This window comes from Bombina bombina, chromosome 4 (genome assembly GCF_027579735.1).
Source record: "Bombina bombina isolate aBomBom1 chromosome 4, aBomBom1.pri, whole genome shotgun sequence".
NCBI classification, from domain to species: domain Eukaryota; kingdom Metazoa; phylum Chordata; class Amphibia; order Anura; family Bombinatoridae; genus Bombina; species Bombina bombina.
In genome coordinates this window covers 656178016-656196319 of record NC_069502.1, presented here as the reverse complement: position 1 = coordinate 656196319, position 18304 = coordinate 656178016, and the positions used below count along the sequence as shown (strand labels likewise).

At 38.2% G+C, this 18304-nt stretch overlaps 1 protein-coding gene across 1 annotated transcript in view; it reads left to right on the top strand.

Moving 5' to 3' along the window:
- LOC128655525 (uncharacterized) overlaps nucleotides 1-16394 on the top strand; it is a 91932-nt gene extending 75538 nt beyond the window's left edge. Inside the window, exon 6 of the mRNA XM_053709133.1 lies at nucleotides 15957-16394. Coding sequence (XP_053565108.1) covers nucleotides 15957-16157 — 201 coding nt within the window. The 3' untranslated portion in view covers nucleotides 16158-16394. The remainder of the gene's footprint in view (nucleotides 1-15956) is intronic.
- The last annotated feature ends 1910 nt before the right edge of the window (nucleotides 16395-18304 follow it).

The window sequence follows — 18304 nt, the reverse complement described above, 5'->3', positions numbered from 1 at the left end:
TTGGCATTCTTTTAGAATACCGAGAATTTTACAGTTTCTTCAGGATGGTTTAGATAAAGGTTTGTCCGCAAGTTCCTTGAAAGGACAAATCTCTGCTCTTTCTGTTCTTTTTCACAGAAAGATTGCTAATCTTCCTGATATTCATTGTTTTGTACAAGCTTTGGTTCATATAAAACCTGTCATTAAGTCAATTTCTCCTCCTTGGAGTTTGAATTTGGTTCTGGGGGCTCTTCAAGCTCCTCCTTTTGAACCCATGCATTCTTTGGTCATTATATTACTTTCTTGGAAAGTTTTGTTTCTTTTGGCCATCTCTTCTGCCAGAAGAGTCTCTGAATTATCTGCTCTTTCTTGTGAGTCTCCTTTTCTGATTTTTCATCAGGATAAGGCGGTGCTGCGAACTTCTTTTGAATTTTTTACCTAAGGTTGTGAATTCTAACAACATTAGTAGAGAAATTGTGGTTCCTTCATTATGTCCTAATCCTATGAATTCTAAGGAGAAATCATTGCATTCTTTGGATGCTGTTAGAGCTTTGTAATATTATGTTGAAGCTACTAAGTCTTTCCGAAAGACTTCTAGTCTATTTGTCATCTTTTCCGGTTCTAGAAAAGGCCAGAAAGCTTCTGTCATTTCTTTGGCATCTTGGTTGAAATCTTTATTTCATCATGCCTATGTCGAGTCGGGTAAAACTCCGCCTCGAAGGATTACAGCTCATTCTACTAGGTCAGTTTCTACTTCCTGGGCGTTTAGGAATGAAGCTTCGGTTGATCAGATTTGCAAAGCAGCAACTTGGTCCTCTTTGCATACTTTTACTAAATTCTACCTTTTTGATGTGTTTTCTTCTTCTGAAGCAGTTTTTGGTAGAAAAGTACTTCAGGCAGCGGTTTCAGTTTGAATCTTCTGCTTATGTTTTCATTAAACTTTATTTTGGGTGTGGATTATTTTCAGCAGGAATTGTCTGTCTTTATTTTATCCCTCCCTCTCTAGTGACTCTTGCGTGGAAAGATCCACATCTTGGGTAGTCATTATCCCATACGTCACTAGCTCATGGACTCTTGCTAATTACATGAAAGAAAACATAATTTATGTAAGAACTTACCTGATAAATTCATTTCTTTCATATTAGCAAGAGTCCATGAGGCCCACCCTTTTTTTGTGGTGGTTATGATTTTTTTGTATAAAGCACAATTATTCCAATTCCTTATTTTTTATGCTTTCGCACTTTTTTCTTATCACCCCACTTCTTGGCTATTCGTTAAACTGATTTGTGGGTGTGGTGAGGGGTGTATTTATAGGCATTTTAAGGTTTGGGAAACTTTGCCCCTCCTGGTAGGAACGTATATCCCATACGTCACTAGCTCATGGACTCTTGCTAATATGAAAGAAATGAATTTATCAGGTAAGTTCTTACATAAATTATGTTTTATGTTGTGTTTGGTGCACATTTTTTTTATCCCTTATAGTTTAGCCTAGGTCTTCAGTTGTGCTAACCCTACAATCGTAAATTATGTAGCACCCGTTTACTTTCAACTTGTAATATGCTCGCAAGTTAGTGTGGTCGATATGTTGCTTATCCCGACCTGCGCTAACTTTAGCACAGTATGTGGAATAACATTTTGAGTTTAATGCACTCTTCATTTGTAATAGTTTTGCATTGTTGCAATATTATCCTTTAAGTGTTAATGTCTTCACAAATCAGGGGGCAAGGAGGTGATTGATCAATATTTTGATCAGCAACCACCACACCGGGCGCCAGGTGTATGATGTGCTTATGTTGCATAGTGCAGGGTCAATCAATATAAAGTTGCCTAGTGCAATGTTTTAACTCCAGTCCTCAGGGCACACTAATGGGCCAGATTTGTATGATATCTGAACTAAAGCACAGGGGCAATAATCAACTAATCAGTAGCTGATTATTTTATCATGTATCATGAAAATCTGACCCATTGGTGTGCCCTGAGAAGTGAGTTGAAAACCACTGGTCTAGTGTATACATCAATTTGTGTAAATATATAGATTTAAAATAGCCATTTGCCAGCTTTTCTGAAGGAAGTATTTCCACAACACTGGAGTCCCCAACCATCCTTGTGGTTTATATGTGGGTCAGCAATAATGTTACGTTTACCCGCATCAAACATTTCCACCCTCATAAATTGCAATAGAGTACTGACCGTTTTATGAAAGTAGGGAATTTAGTCTTATTGAATATAAAGGCTATGGCTGTCCTGCATCATAAGGAACACACAATTGCCAGTCTTTGCAATATGCTGTAACTCCCTTAGATTTAAAGGGTCCAATAACTAAGATACTTTGTGAAAACCTTTAATCCGGGGATTAGAATTTGTAGGGGGGATGTCTCTTGGAGAGGCAAGTCACATGACACATCATAAATGCTACAAAATGGCAAGAACTATAAGGGGCCACAAACATTGATTAAAACATTTTAATACAAATGTCAGATATATGTATTTCTCCCTGTGTCTGTTTGTCTCTTCCTCTGTGTCAGTCTATCTGCCGTTCTGTTTCATGTTATTTATGTATTTTTGTCACATTGACTATGAGATTGAGTGCATCTGTCTCTCTCCCCCACAAGTACTGCAAACAGACAGGAGCCATATTGCTTGTTTTCTGAAAAGAAAAAAAGACAAAAAGAGAAGATATTTCCGTGTCTGTCTGTCTCACTAATCAGCTCTAGGCTCTCTATTCAATGTCCTTTAGCATTTTCCTCTCACAAGATTAAAAGAAAACGCAGTAAAGCATTTACTTTCATTATATTTTGAATTAAAGGATTTTTAAAAAATATATATATATATTTTATAACTCATCTCTCTTCTAAATTAACTCTACATTTTCTTGTTTCCAATTAAGGGCCAGATTACAAGTGGAGCACTAAATATCACTTTCGTCAAAGAGATATTTGCGCTCCACTGAGTAATGCCAGTGCACGCTAATGTGCGCTGGGATTACAAGTTTACAGCAATGCAAACGCGAGCTTGGGTTCGCATTGCTGGAAACCATTGCGCTCATGAGAGCACGCTTCCATAGGCTCTAATGAGCCTCGTTCTGATGCCGTCATACACAGCAGAGAACCAAAGCGCAGCAAAGGGGTTAAGTTGCGCAGCGATGGCACCAAATTGTAAATATATATGACTATGCTTATATACATATATATTTATGTGTTAATATGTGTAAATACATATATTAAAACATAGATATATATGTATATAAACATATATATTTACTGGCAACACACTGTTCCCATAGACCGCAATGTAAAGGCACTTTACACCTGCTAACTTTAGCCCCCAAAAACTGCCTGGTGCAGTTATTTTATTAAAAAATAAAAATTCTACAGTTTTTATTTTTTAATAAAAAAGACACCATTGTATTCTGGGGGCATTTGGAGCACATTTTATAAAATCTGATCTGATCTGTAATGGCTGATTATTTACCGCGCCCCCAGTTTGTGGGCACACAATAAATTAGCGCTCCACTTGTAATCTAGCCCTAAATTTATAGAATATTCATGGCGAATTAAAAACATATTATTAGCGTTTATTTTATGTTATGGTTTTTAAATCACAGTTGTGCAAATACATAGCTTGTTTGTTCTGGCATTCTGCATGAAACACTTTGTATATGCTTCTAAAATACAAATGGCTGAACAAATAAGGATGAAATTTTACACTTCGCTCGGGTTTGCAGTCACAATTTCTGAAAAATGGGTGTAAATGGTGTCAAGACTTTATTTTATCTCCTAGGTCATATGCAGCAAGCTATTAATAAAAGAGAGCCACAGTAAAGTGACAGTCAAGTTGTTGTCAGTAGCAGTGTGTCAGACATCACACTTTAGCATTGTTGAGTAAATAAAAAAATGTTGCAGCTCCTAATCAATTAACAATAACAGCTATTACATTAATGTTTCAATGCTCCTGCAGAGCCATATTAAAAATCATTACTGCAGCTGACTTTTAGGTAGATATAATTCCCAATCACCCATACTTCTGTTTACTCTATCTATGTTGAACCAGTTGTGCTGTTAACCCTAACCACAACCTCCCACAGAACAAATACACATAATGTCTTACCCTCTATCCATTTGATCCCTATAATTGTTTTGTTGTACTCCGCCTTTGTTTATAGCGCTGCGGAATCTGTTGGCGCTCTACAAATAACCGATAATAATAATAATACCTGTCCCTGCCATGTCTAGCCTAACTGAAAATTCCTCCCATCTTTAAAGATACATAGTACTCCATATTTTTCTGCTGTGTACTGTATATGAAATAGCAGCAAATAAACATGTCATAAAATATATTTCTGCATGAAAAAGGTTACATAAAAAGCTGCCTAAATTGAAACTAACAGGAAGGGTGTTTTATATACAACTAATAACTAGGTATGTGTTGCTATATAGAGACAACTCCCACAAAGGCTTACTTGAAATGGCAGGGGTCATTATTAGGAATTATAGCAGTGGGGAATTTGTCAGTGGTATTTAAGTTTATTTGTTATGGAGCAGATGGTAGCCGGGCGGACTGGGCTGGGGGGCGTGGAACAATTGCCCCCCCAGGCCACTATCTATGAATGTAATCAGGGTGTCTCTTTTTCCCTACGGGATATAATTTCTTATAGTGCCCAACCCACCAGCTTCTTCTTGGATAATTCTGTTCCACTCAGTTTCTGTATCTGCTCTCTCTTTCCAGTGCTGGCCTGGCCCCCTCTTTCTTCTCTCTCCCCCTAGCGCGGTGCTGTCAGCCTGTCACTTGAGGATGTTAGACCTTGCATACAGCTTAATTTACAGGCAGACAGGGGCTTCTCCACTAAGGTATTTTGCTCTGTGTATTGAAGTGGAATTCTTTGATGTCTACTTCTGTGCTGGGCAAGCTCAAAGCTGGACACTTCTTATTTTTAACCCTTTGGCTCCCATGGGTTATGATATATACATATATACAGTATATATATATATATATATATATATATATATATATATATATATATGAGTGTGTCTGTGTATCCTCTATATTGGATCTGATCTGAAGTCTGATATTGCAAACAGGGTCTCCAGCACTCCAATATAAAAGGCAATTTTATTAATGAAAGCAACGTTTCGGGGTCACAGCCCCTTATTCATGCTTGATAAACATTGACAACACACACTGGCTTTTAAATACCCTCTATAAGGCGCCAAAATGCACCTTCAATGGAGTTTTAGCTCCCTCAGTAAATATTGCACAAAGCCCATATATAATCATGTTATTCTCATCATAAATACCCCACACCGTATAAAAACAATTCATATATAAAGTAGATGATTCAGCAGCTAAGAATAGTGATTTGATAATTTATACATACAGTTAAGTAAAATAATACATAGTTATGTTATACATATTATAATTACCCTCTAGTGTTTCAGAAAAAGCAGGACAGATTATAGTCCTTATTTAACCCTCTGGGTTGCAATGTGGCCAGTTAGTGTATCCACCACATTTCCCTTTGTTTAAGTTGGCGCTCCCTGTCTAACCCACTTCTACTAGGTTCCACATGGTCAATGATTTGCCATCTCATCTGGCTGATGCTGTGGCCTTTCTCCAAAAAATGCCCTGAGACCGGTGCCTCTTTATTTTTACATCTAATGTTAGATCTGTGTTGGCTCATCCGGTCACAGGCTTTACGTGTGATTTCACCTATATAAACTAAAGAACAGGGGCATTTAATTAAATAAACTACATGAGTTGTCTCACACGTATAGAAGCCTTTAATTACATATTTCCTTCCACTCTGTGGGTGATGGAAATTTTCTCCTCTAATGATTGAGTGACAACTCATGCAGTTACAGCAAGGAAAAGTCCCTACTTTCTTACTACCTATAAATGTCTGTTGTGTCCTCTTCATAGAGCCTACATCAGTTCTAACTAACTGATCTCTCAGACTTTTAACTCGTTTGTAGGCCATTAAAGGGGGTTCTCTGAACTGTGCCACCTCCTTGTTACATTCTTCCAAAATATGCCAATGTTGGCGAATCAATTTTGCTATTTTATTGCTTAATGGGTTATGGTGGCTTACAAAAAACATTCTTTTCCTGCTCTTGTCAGGACTTTTGACAGCAGGGTTATCCAGGTTCTTTATAGTTTCCTCTAATAATTTATTAGGGTACCCCCTATACAGAAACTTTTCTTTCATCTCTTTGAACCTGGAAACCTTCTTGTCACTAGTGCTGACAATTCTGGGTAAAGACTCCACTAGTGTCCTTGGGTGGAAGCTATTATATTGTAGGAGGTTGTTTTTGTCTGTTTCCTTACAATGTAGGTCAAACTCTAGGAGCCTACCTGCCTTAATGACCTTAGTGTCCAAAAAAGATATTGATTCTTCACTGTAGTTAACGGTGAATTCTAGGTCCCTCACCTCTGTATTGAGTTCACTAACAAACTGGAGAAGTGACTCCACGTTGCCCCACCATATGCCAAAGACATCATCTATATAGCGGAGCCAAACAGCTCCATACTGTCTAAATAATGTATTCTTATAGACACAGTTCTCCTCTATCTCTTTCATGAAGAGATTGGCGTATGATGGGGCAACGTTGGAGCCCATAGCTGTACCTCTTGTCTGTACATACCATTTGTCTTGATATAAAAAGTAGTTCCAATAGAGGATAAGCCTCAAAAGTTCCTCTATGAAGTTCACCTGCCCTGGACTGTACCCCCTGTTCACCACTAATGTTTTTTCACTGATGTTATGCCTGTTTCATGCTTAATTGAGGTGTAAAGGCTCTTCACATCCATGGTGAACAGGAGGTACTTGTCACATGGAAACTCCAGGGCTTTAGTCTTTTCAAGAAAGTGGTTAGTATCTTTAAGGTAACTGGCCATTTTCAATACCTCAGGATGGAGTATTCTATCAACAAATTTTGAAATATTCGTGTACACAGAGTCCACACTAGAGACAATGGGCCTCCCTGGTGGTCTTTGGCTATCTTTGTGGACTTTGGGAACAGTATAGAAGATTGGGTTAAGTGGTGTATTGACATTCAAATAATCCATAAACTTCCCATTAATAATGCCATGATTAAGAGCCCTCTGTAAAATACTTGAAATCTCGTTTTGTATGACACTCAATGGATTCTGTTTTAATGGCCTATAGGTGTCCCTATCTCCTAATTGTGACAATGCTTCACTAATATAATAGGAACTGTTCATTATGACTGTGGCACCACCTTTGTCTGCCCCCTTCAATATAATGTCCCTGTTCTTTCTTAGACCTTCTAAAGTAGTGTTATCAATCTTAGAAAAGTTAGACAAGTTACCTTTGTACCACATTTTTGAGTGATCTTTCTGCTTGTACTGTGCCTTTAAATCTGTTACCCCATTCTGAACTAAATTAATAAAAGTATTAACCCCATGTTGGTTAATATTAGGGTTAAATTTACTCTTCTTACTGAGGCCCAAATTATTAAGTGGCCATTCATTCTCGCTGTATTGTTAAAGTGATTTTCATGCTGAAACCAAATCTTTAATTTAATTTTGCGGAACAACTTTTGCAAATCCTTATCCATCTCAAAAAAATCGGTATCCCGGAATGGGCAGAATGACAAGCCCTTATTTCTCTTGTAAGGTGTATCCAGTCCACGGATCATCCATTACTTGTGGGATATTCTCATTCCCAACAGGAAGTTGCAAGAGGACACCCACAGCAGAGCTGTAATATAGCTCCTCCCCTAACTGTCATAGCCAGTCATTCTCTTGCAACTCTCAACAAGCAAGGACGTTGTAGGAGAGAGTGGTTAAATATAGCTAGTTTATTTTCTTCAATCAAAAGTTTTTTTTTTTTAAATAGTACCGGAGTTGTGCTATTTTATCTCAGGCAGTAAATAGAAGAAGAATCTGCCTGAGGTTTCTATGATCTTAGCAGGTTGTAACTAAGATCCATTGCTATTCTCACATATGTCTGAGGGGATTACACAGATGAGGTAACTTCAGCGAGAGAATGGCGTGCAGTTTATTCTGCTATCAGGTATGTGCAGTTATAATTTTTTCTAGAGATGGAAAACACTAGAAAATGCTGCTGATACCGGATTAATGTAAGTTAAGCCTGAATACAGTGATTTAATAACGACTGGTATCATGCTTACTCCCAGGGGTAATACCCTTATGATATTTACAATATAAAACTTTTACTGGCATGTTTAATTGTTTTTATATATGCTTTGGTGATAAAACTTTATTGGGGCCTAGTTTTTTCCACATGGCTGGCTTAAATTTTGACTAGAAACAATTTCCACTGTTGTAGTATAAAAGTTACAGTTGGTACAGTTAAAATTACAAACTGTGACATCCAGCTTCCCTCAAAGGCCCTCTGAATGCTATATGACATCTCTAAAGGGCCCAAAGGCTTTCCAAAGTCGTTTATTGGGGAAGGTAGGGCCACAGCTTGCTGTGGCAGTTGGTTGTGACTGTTAAAAAAACGTCTATTTCGTTTTTTTGATCCGTTTTTTGAACTAAGGGGTTAATCATCCATTTGCAAGTGGGTGCAATGCTCTGTTAGCCTATTATACACACTGTAAAAATTTCGTTTGATTTACTGCATTTTTTCACTGTTTTTCAAATTCTGACAAAATTTGTTTCTCTTAAAGGCACAGTACCGTTTTTTTATATTTGCTTGTTAACTTGATTTAAAGTGTTTTCCAAGCTTGCTAGTCTCATTGCTAGTTTGTACAAACATGTCTGACATAGAAGAAACTCCTTGTTTATTATGTTTAAAAGCCATGGTGGAACCCCCTCTTAGAATGTGTACCAAATGTACTGATTTCATTTTATGCAATAAAGATCATTTTCTGTCTTTAAAAAATGTATCACCAGAGGAATCTGACGAGGGGGAAGTTATGCCGACTAACTTTCCCCACGTGTCAGACCCTTTGACTCCCACTTAAGGGACTCGTGCTCAAATGGCGCCAAGTACATCTAGGGCTCCCATAGCGTTTACTTTACAAGACATGGCGGCAGTCATGGATAATACACTGTCAGCGGTATTAGCCAGACTACCTGAACTTAGAGGTAAGTGAGATAGCTCTGGGGTGAGACAAAATGCAGAGCATACTGACGCTTTAAGAACCATGTCTGATACTGCCTCACAATATGCAGAAGCTGAGGAAAGAGAGCTTCAGTCAGTGGGTGATGTTAATGACTCAGGAAAGATACCTGATTCTAATATTTCTAAATTTAAATTTAAGCTTGAACACCTCCGCGTGTTGCTTAGGGAGGTTTTAGCTGCTCTGAATGACTGTGATACCATTGCAGCGCCAGAGAAATTGTGTAGACTGGATAAATACTTTGCAGTGCCGGTGTGTACTGATGTTTTTCCAAATACCTAAAAGGTTTACAGAAATTATTAATAAGGAATTGGATAGACCAGTTGTGCCGTTCTCTTCCCCTCCTATTTTTAGAAAAATGTTTCCAATAGACGCCACCACATGGGACTTATGGCAGACAGTCCCTAAGGTGGAGGGAGCAGTTTCTACTCTAGTAAAGCGTACTACTATCCCTGTCGAGGACAGTTGTGGCATTGGAAATTATATCCCAGGGATATCTTCTGGACTTCAAAGCTTCCCCCCCAAAAGGGAGATTTCACCTTTCACAATTATCTGCACACCAGATAAAGAGAGAGACATTCTTACACTGTGTACTAGTCCTCCTAGTTATGGGAGTGATCCATCCAGTTCCAAAGGAGGAACAGGGACAGGGTTTTTACTCAAATCTGTTTGTGGTTCCCAAAAAAGAGGGAACCTTCAGACCAATTTTGGATCTAAAGATCTTAAACAAATTCCTCAAAGTTCCGTTGTTCAAGATGGAAACTATTTGTACCATCCTACCACTGATCCAGGAGGGTCAATATATGACTACAGTGGATCTAAAGGATGCTTATCTTCACATTCCGATACACAAAGATCATCATCGGTTTCTCAGGTTTGCCTTTTAAGACAGACATTACCAGTTGTAGCTCTTCCCTTGGGATTAGCTACAGCCCCAAGAATCTTTACAAAGGTTCTAGGGTCACTTATGGCGGTCCTAAGGCCGCGGGGCATAGCAGTAGCCCCTTATTTAGATGACATCCGGATACAGGCGTCAAACTTCCAAATTGCCAAGTCTCATACGGACGTAGTACTGGCATTTCATTGGTCGCATGGGTGGAAAGTGAACGAGGAAAAGAGTTCTCTATCCCCACTCACAAGAGTTTCCTTTCTAGGGACTCTGATAGATTCTGTAGAAATGAAAATTCATCTGACGGAGTCCAGGTTATCAAAGCTTCTAAATTCCTGCCGGGTTCTTCATTCCATTCCGCGCCCTTCGGTGGTTCAGTGTATGGAAGTAATCGGCTTAATGGTAGCGGCAATGGACATAGTGCCGTTTGCACGCTTACATCTCAGACCGCTGCAACTATGCATGCTCAGTCAGTGGAGCGGGGATTACATAGAGTTGTCCCCTCAACTGAATCTGGACCAAGAGACCAGGGATTCTCTTCTCTGGTGGCTATATCGGGTCCATCTGTCCAAAGGTATGACCTTTCGCAGGCCAGATTGGACAATTGTTACGACAGATGCCAGCCTTCTAATTTGGGGTGCAGTCTGGAACTCCCTGAAGGCTCAGGGATCGTGGACTCAGGAGGAGTCTCTCCTTCCATTAAATATTCTGGAACTAAGAGTGATATTCAAGGCTCTTCAGGCTTGGCCTCAGTTAGCAACTCTGAGGTACATCAGATTTCAGTCGGACAACATCACGACTTTAGCTTACATCAACCATCAAGGGGGAACGAGAAGTTCCCTAGAGATGTTAGAAGTTTCAAAAATAATTCGCTGGGCAGAGATTCACTCTTGCCACCTATCAGCTATCCATATCCCAGGTGTAGAGCACTGGGAGGCGGATTTTCGAAGTCATCAGACTTTTCATCCGGGAGAGTGGGAACTCCATCCGGAGGCATTTGCACAACTGATTCATCGTTGGGGCAAACCAGAACTGTATCTCATGGCATCTCGCCAGAACGCCAAGCTTCCGTGTTACGGATCCAGGTCCAGGGATCCCAAGGCGACACTGATAGATGCTCTAGCAGCGCCCTGGTCTTTCAACCTGGCTTATGTGTTTCCACCGTTTCCTCTGCTCCCTCGAGTGATTGCCAAGATCAAGCAGGAGAGAGCATATGTGATTCTGATAGCACCTGCGTGGCCACGCAGGACCTGGTATGCAGATCTAGTGGACATGTCATCCTTTCCACCATGGTCTCTGCCTCTGAAACAGGACCTTCTACTTCAGGGTCCTTTCAACCATCCAAATCTAATTTCTCTTAGGCTGACTGCCTGTAGATTGAACGCTTGATTTTATCAAAGCGTGGCTTCTCCGAGTCAGTTATTGATACCTTAAGACAGGCACGAAAGCCTGTCACCAGGAAAATTTACCATAAGGTATGGCGTAGAAATCTTTATTGGTGTGAATCCAAGGGTTACTCATGGAGTAAGGTCAGGATTGCTAGGATATTATCTTTTCTCCAAGAAGGTTTGGAAAAAGGATTGTCAGCTAGTTAAGCGTCTGGCAGATGTTCCAGACGTTCAGGCATTTTGTCAGGCTTTAGTTAGAATCAAGCCTGTGTTTAAACCTGTTGCTCCACCATGGAGCTTTAAACTTGGTTCTTAAGGTTCTTCAAGGAGTTCCGTTTGAACCTCTTCATTCCATAGATATCAAGCTTTTATCTTGGAAAGTTCTTTTTTTGGTAGCTATTTCCTCGGCTCATAGAGTCTCTGAGCTATCTGCCTTACAATGTGATTCTCCTTATCTGATTTTTCATACGTATAAGGTAGTCCTGCGTACAAAACCTGGGTTCTTACCTAAGGTGGTATCTAACAAGAATATCAATCAAGAGATTGTTGTTCCATCCTTGTGTTACACAATTTGGACGTGGTCCGTGCTTTAAAGTTTTACTTACAAGCTACTAAAGATTTTCGTCAAACATCTGCTTTGTTTGTTGTCTACTCTGGACAGAGGAGAGGTCAAAAGGCTTCGGCAACCTCTTTTTCTTTTTGACTAAGAAGCTTAATCCGCTTAGCCTATAAGACTGCTGGACAGCAACCTCCTGAAAGGATTACAGCTCATTCCACTAGAGCTGTGGCTTCCACTTGGGCCTTTAAAAATGAGGCTTCTTTTGATCAGATTTGCAAGGCGACGACTTGGTCTTCGCTTCATATTTTTTCAAACTTTTACAAATTTGATACTTTTGCTTCTTCGGAGGCTATATTTGGGAGAAAGGTTTTACGGGCAGTGGTTCCTTCCATTTAAGTTCCTGCCTTGTCCCTCCCTTCATCCGTGTACTTTAGCTTTGGTATTGGTATCCCACAAGTAATGGATGATCCGTGGACTGGATACACCTTCCAAGAGAAAACACAATTTATGCTTACCTGATAAATTTATTTCTCTTGTGGTGTATCCAGTCCACGGCCCGCCCTGTCATTTTAAGGCAGGTAATTTTTAAATTTAAACTACAGTAACCACTGCACCCTATGGTTCCTCCTTTCTCGGCTTGTTTTCGGTCGAATGACTGGCTATGACAGTTAGGAGAGGAGCTATATTACAGCTCTGCTGTGGGTGTCCTCTTGCAACTTCCTGTTGGGAATGAGAATATCCCACAAGTAATGGATGATCCGTGGACTGGATACACCACAAGAGAAATAAATTTATCAGGTAGGCATACATTGTGTTTTAACACATTACATTCACTTTCTGATAATACATGTGTGGAGGTATTTATTATAATGTAATTCCGTACCCCAGTAGTATCACTACTCACAAAGTCCTGTGTTAATGTCTCTTTGTTGGTTTCTTCCGTTCCGACCTCCGTACCTCTCCTGCCGTGGCCATGGTGTTTCCTGCCCGACCTGCGGTTCCGGCGTTTTCTTCGCCGCTCGATGAATCCAAAGGGGAAGACTCCTGTGATGACGTGTGCTTGACGTTCCCGGCGCTCCTCCTTGACGTGGCTTATGCTGGCCATGCCTGCGTCTTCCTCTGGGTCCTGATGTCCCCCGGTTGCCTTGGTTACCACGCCAACGATACACTCTGCCTAAGCGGTAGTCCTCTTCGTCCCTTTGGAATTTTGACCGCTTGGTTTCTTTTATGGTCTTCTGTTCATCCGATATTTTTGCAGCGATCCTGGTATCCATCTCTTCTAACTCCTCCAGCGTCATAGAGTTAAGAAATTCTTCTTTATGTTTATTAATGGTACTTTCATGTAGAGGGTATTTAAAAGCTAATGTGTGTTGTCAATGTTTATCAAGCATGAATATGGGGCTGTGACCCTGAAACGTTGCTTTCATTAATAAAATTGCCTTTTATATTGGAGTGCTGGAGACCCTGTTTGCTTTTTCTATTGTTGTAGGGTTGTGGCAGTACCCTTGGCCTTTTGTGCACCCTATCCTCTGTGCTGTACTCACTTGGGACTTTGTGAAGTCTGATATTGGGTATGGATATTTTGGATATGTGGCTATGGAACTGACAGATGGGGTGCATGGACAACGGTCTGATGATACTTCTCTTTTTTTTAATACGAAATACAGTTAATTATTGCAGTACCTGGGCCACTGGGTGTATTTACCCCGCCCTCCCTGGGCTAAAAGTTGCCAGTCCTCCCCTGATGGCAGTTAGGGTTACTGTTCTACAACACTGGTGTCGTGTAGGAACCAGTGTTACAAGGTCTAGGTTTAGTGGGCAGCTGACAGGAGACCCTGTTATATAGTGATATTCTCTAAATAATTCAGGCAAATTTGATCAGGTTTCTAAAAAGGATCTGTAGATTTATAGATGTGTTACCTATATTGCAATATGACAACAATTATAGAGCAGAACCTGCTGCCCGAATCTTTTTGTCATGGTGATCTCATGGTTTAGAGTTGTTCAAGCATTTTGATGAAGACCCAATCAGGTTTTCAGTTCTAGAATGTTGTTATAGCTATATATTTATATACAGAAAGTTGAATTTATTGCTGTGATGATCTGGGGATAGAACACAAAAAGTTTTTTTTCATTGAGACAGAAGTATGTGAGCATTCAGTATAAAATTGCTGATAAATGTAAAAAAAAAAATATGTTTTAAAGCCCAGACACCCCTCTCTAAAATAAATCCCCTATATCGGTTTTATATCAGGTGATCACTGTGGTATTTGTGGTCACTTGGGGTGAATAAATGTGCATTATTTATATGAGGATAACCCCCTTTTTTTTTAGAATTTAAAAAAAAAATACATACTATAGTTATTAATAATTTCCTGGTTTACTAAATCATAGCATAGCTTAAATCACACTTTTAAATGATGAAATTTGTACTCGTACTTATATAGCATAAAAATAAAATGACTCAAAATAATAGATTTTTAATAATGTGCCATTAATTGATATTAAGGGCTCATTTTATGAAAGTTCAGAGGTGGCTTTGGAGTACTTCCGGTGCTTCCTAACTCATTCGTCAGAGGTGATTGACTGGCCATGATCTAAGACCATTGGTTGGGGGAAAACAGGGAGCAGGGCTGCATAAGCCGATTGCTTGTGTAATAATAGCAGTTTTGCTAATTTAAACAACAATTAATTTTACTGCATTGGAATGTCTTAAAAAATAAGCAAAGAAGTTACCCAAGCTTACATATAACAGGTCCGATTATACAAGTGGTACGCTAAATTACCTTTTCACTTGCTCGCTAACTGCGTTCAAAGAAAAGTTTTTTTTGCGGGGCAAGGTTAGCTTGCTTTTAACAAGTTAAAATTAAAAAGTTAGGGTGCGAGCGAAAGACCGATGTGCACTAACTTTAGGACTTTGTATACCGCAACGGTGCTTACTTCTTCTCCCCATAGACTTCTATGGGGCATTCTGTTTAAAAAAAAATAACAGTTATCACTCACGCGCTAACCGGACACCACATTAGACCAACTGCACTAAACCTAAGGAATACTTTAAATTCCTATGTTCTTCACATAGAAGAAAATTTTCTTTTAATATATATATATAAAATATATATCTATACCTATATCTATATGAATATATACATATCTACATTGTATATACAGATATATAAATGTCAGGACATTGTTTATTCTATGTGAAGAACAGGAATTTCAAGCATTTCCACCAAAATCACATTATAACACATAACAAAATGACTAAAAATGATATTGTATGTTTCAAGGTATTTTGGGAAGGGCTCAAAAGTGTCTATTTGTCTACATATGTGTATATATGTGTTGATATGTTTATATATGTATGTATATTTGCACATACATATTTACACATAAATAAACATGTATAGACATGTATACATACACACACATATTTAGACATATACACATTAGAGCCTTTCCCAAGTCAAACACGTTGCCATATACCATATACCTTTTAACCATTTGATAAAATTAATTATATATATTTTTTATTAACAAGTGTATATATGTGTGTAATACTTTATTTTAATGCTTTTTTTAACCCTTACAGTTTACTACAGATCTGAAGTCATGCTAAATATTCTAGCACAGTTTCGGCTTTCGCTCAAGCGCAAACTATAACTTTCAACTTGTAATACTAGTGCAAATTAGTGCGGTTGCGATGTCCATTGTCCAAGTATAGGCTGCGCTCGAGCACAGTTGTCCACGCTAACCCTTCTCTGATTAATGCGCTTTACTATGTGATATCAAAGTTGCGCTATAATGTTAACGCAGTCAATCGATAATAGTTATCACGCCCGCGCTATCATTAGCATGCCACTTGTAAGCTGGCCTAACATTTTTTGCACGTTAATACTGATGAATTGGAATCATTAACTTGCCTGAGAACTGAACTAAACAGATATATTTAATTTATATTATTGTTGTCGCATTGAACATTGTGTCCCTTATTCATGCCATGACTATAATCATTGTGGTATGTCTATCTTACACAGTTGGGAAGTAAAGATGATGAGCTGCTTCAGATCTTCTCAAAAATAGCGGCGCTTGAAGAGAGAATGTCTGTGTTGAAATCTCAACAGTCTTTGGATAAAATATTGCATTCAGAAAGATGGAAGGAGATTTTTGATATGACCAGCTCTATGAAAACACTGACAACATCAATAGCTGATTCGTCACTCTCCAGCAGAAAATAATAGTACATATCTGGTATATATCAGTGCCTTTTTTTCCATGCTAGCTGGAATTGACTTTTTGTGTTTCTGGAAAAAAAATATTAGCCGTACAGTTTTAGATTTCAAGCTATGCTCATCCTTCTTTTCAAAACTGAAAAACATTTAAAGTATATTTATATATATTAAGCGCCTCTAAATATTCCATAAGTGTATATTTTTAGTTTAATGATCATTAAACATATAAAATATATAAACAGGTATACCCCGCTCATACAGCGGGTTAGGGACCGGAGCCCCGCTGTAAAGTGAAAACCGCCTTAAAGTGAAACAAGGCTGTTTTAGCTTTCTTTTCACTTGCCAGTGTGTTTAAAAACTTGAAAACATGTTTGAACTAACATATATTAGGGGTGCAATAGCGCTACGTTTAGTTTAACACTAGCACAGCACAGTATTAAATAAATACTGTACCTGTAAAATAGTGAGAATTACTGTAATAACATTTGCCCGACTATAGCACTGAGACACAGATTTCACTGTAATGCTGTAAACAGAGTGAACTAATCATAACAAAATGGTGCCAGTCACTTTTCTCGCAATCTCACGATGATTATAGCACTGTTTCAAAATCACTGGAGGATGAACTTCAGCTCCACAAAGCGCTGTATTAGCGAAACGCTGTAAAGTGAAGCGCTGTAAAGTGAGGTATACCTGTATATGTTTAATAATACATATATCTTTATTTTGATATTTTAACGAATAAACAATTCCAAAATGGTAATTCTGGCTAAATTCATTATGAATAATTATGATCAAAAATCAGATTGCTATCTGTCCTGCTAGTTTCATGTATGCACATTCAGGAATTAATAAGTCTTGTTTTTAAAAGTTTTTGTAGCAATTTAACCGTTTACATAAAGGGATAAATAAATAAAATGATACTATATTTACTATACTATACAGCTTTAATTTTGCAAACTAAAACTTCTTTCCGTCTAGTGCTTATTTTTTTCTTTCCTAATACTTAATCTGACAAATGTATTGCGATCTATGTTTTTCTAGTTATTTATGTGCAGCAAGCAATTTTTATTTTTTGCTTTGCAGTCCACTGCTTAACATTTTTAAAGAAATTTCTTTAGAATTATGCCAGTGAAGTCAGTGAAGATGTTACCAATTTAGCCTAACTAACTAATGAATACAGAATTTAATATCAATTAAATGAAAAACTGCATAATGAGATATTTGTTTCCATATATTTCAAATTATTATCATTATTTACATGCAAAGCGCTTCCAAATAAATTCTGAGCAGATCAGAAGAAAATATTAATTTGTAAATGTATGTATGCCTTAGCATAACACTGAGCAATGACTCAGGTTAAAGGGACAGTATACACCAATTTTCATATAACTGCATGTAATAGACACTACTATAAAGAAGAATATGCACAGACACTAATCTAAAAATACATTATAAAACATATTAAAAACTTATTTAGAAGCTACCAGTTTAGCACTGTTGAAGAGGTTTGACTGACACACCCAGTGAAAGGGCCTGGGGAAACAGGAACAGCAGACACATTCCCCCTCCCTGCATATGAAAAGACATAAACAAAAAACATAAACAGGAGCCAGCAGAAGTCTGTAAACGCATGTATACATCTGACACTGTGGGGCTAGGTCTGAAAATCAGCACAATGTTATTAAAAAAATAAGCAAAACTATACATTGTTACAAAAACACTCCCAGATGGGCTTTATAAATGGGTCATCTACAAAACATTTATACAATGTCCCTTTAATGTTATATTAGTTAACATAGTAAACACCAATTCCCATACTAGTTATATGCAATATTTGTTAGGCTGTGTTAGATGGGCCCCCGACCAAACTTATTAAAATATGACGCCATGTTGTATTAAAGCATTACCAATCACTAGAGTCTCCAGAAGCAAAATGAAAACTACATACAGAGCGTCCACTATATTTGGGTAAGTTAAATGATTAATTGTGAAGCACATATACATGCCAAGAAAAATCTAGCACATACTGTTTATACACTGAAATATAGCGGATTAGTCTAAATAAAGTTTTTTTTGTCAATATGCAGCATAGGTATGTAAAACAAACTATCCCCAGACTGCATTTTTATGGTGTTAGTAATGGTATCTTA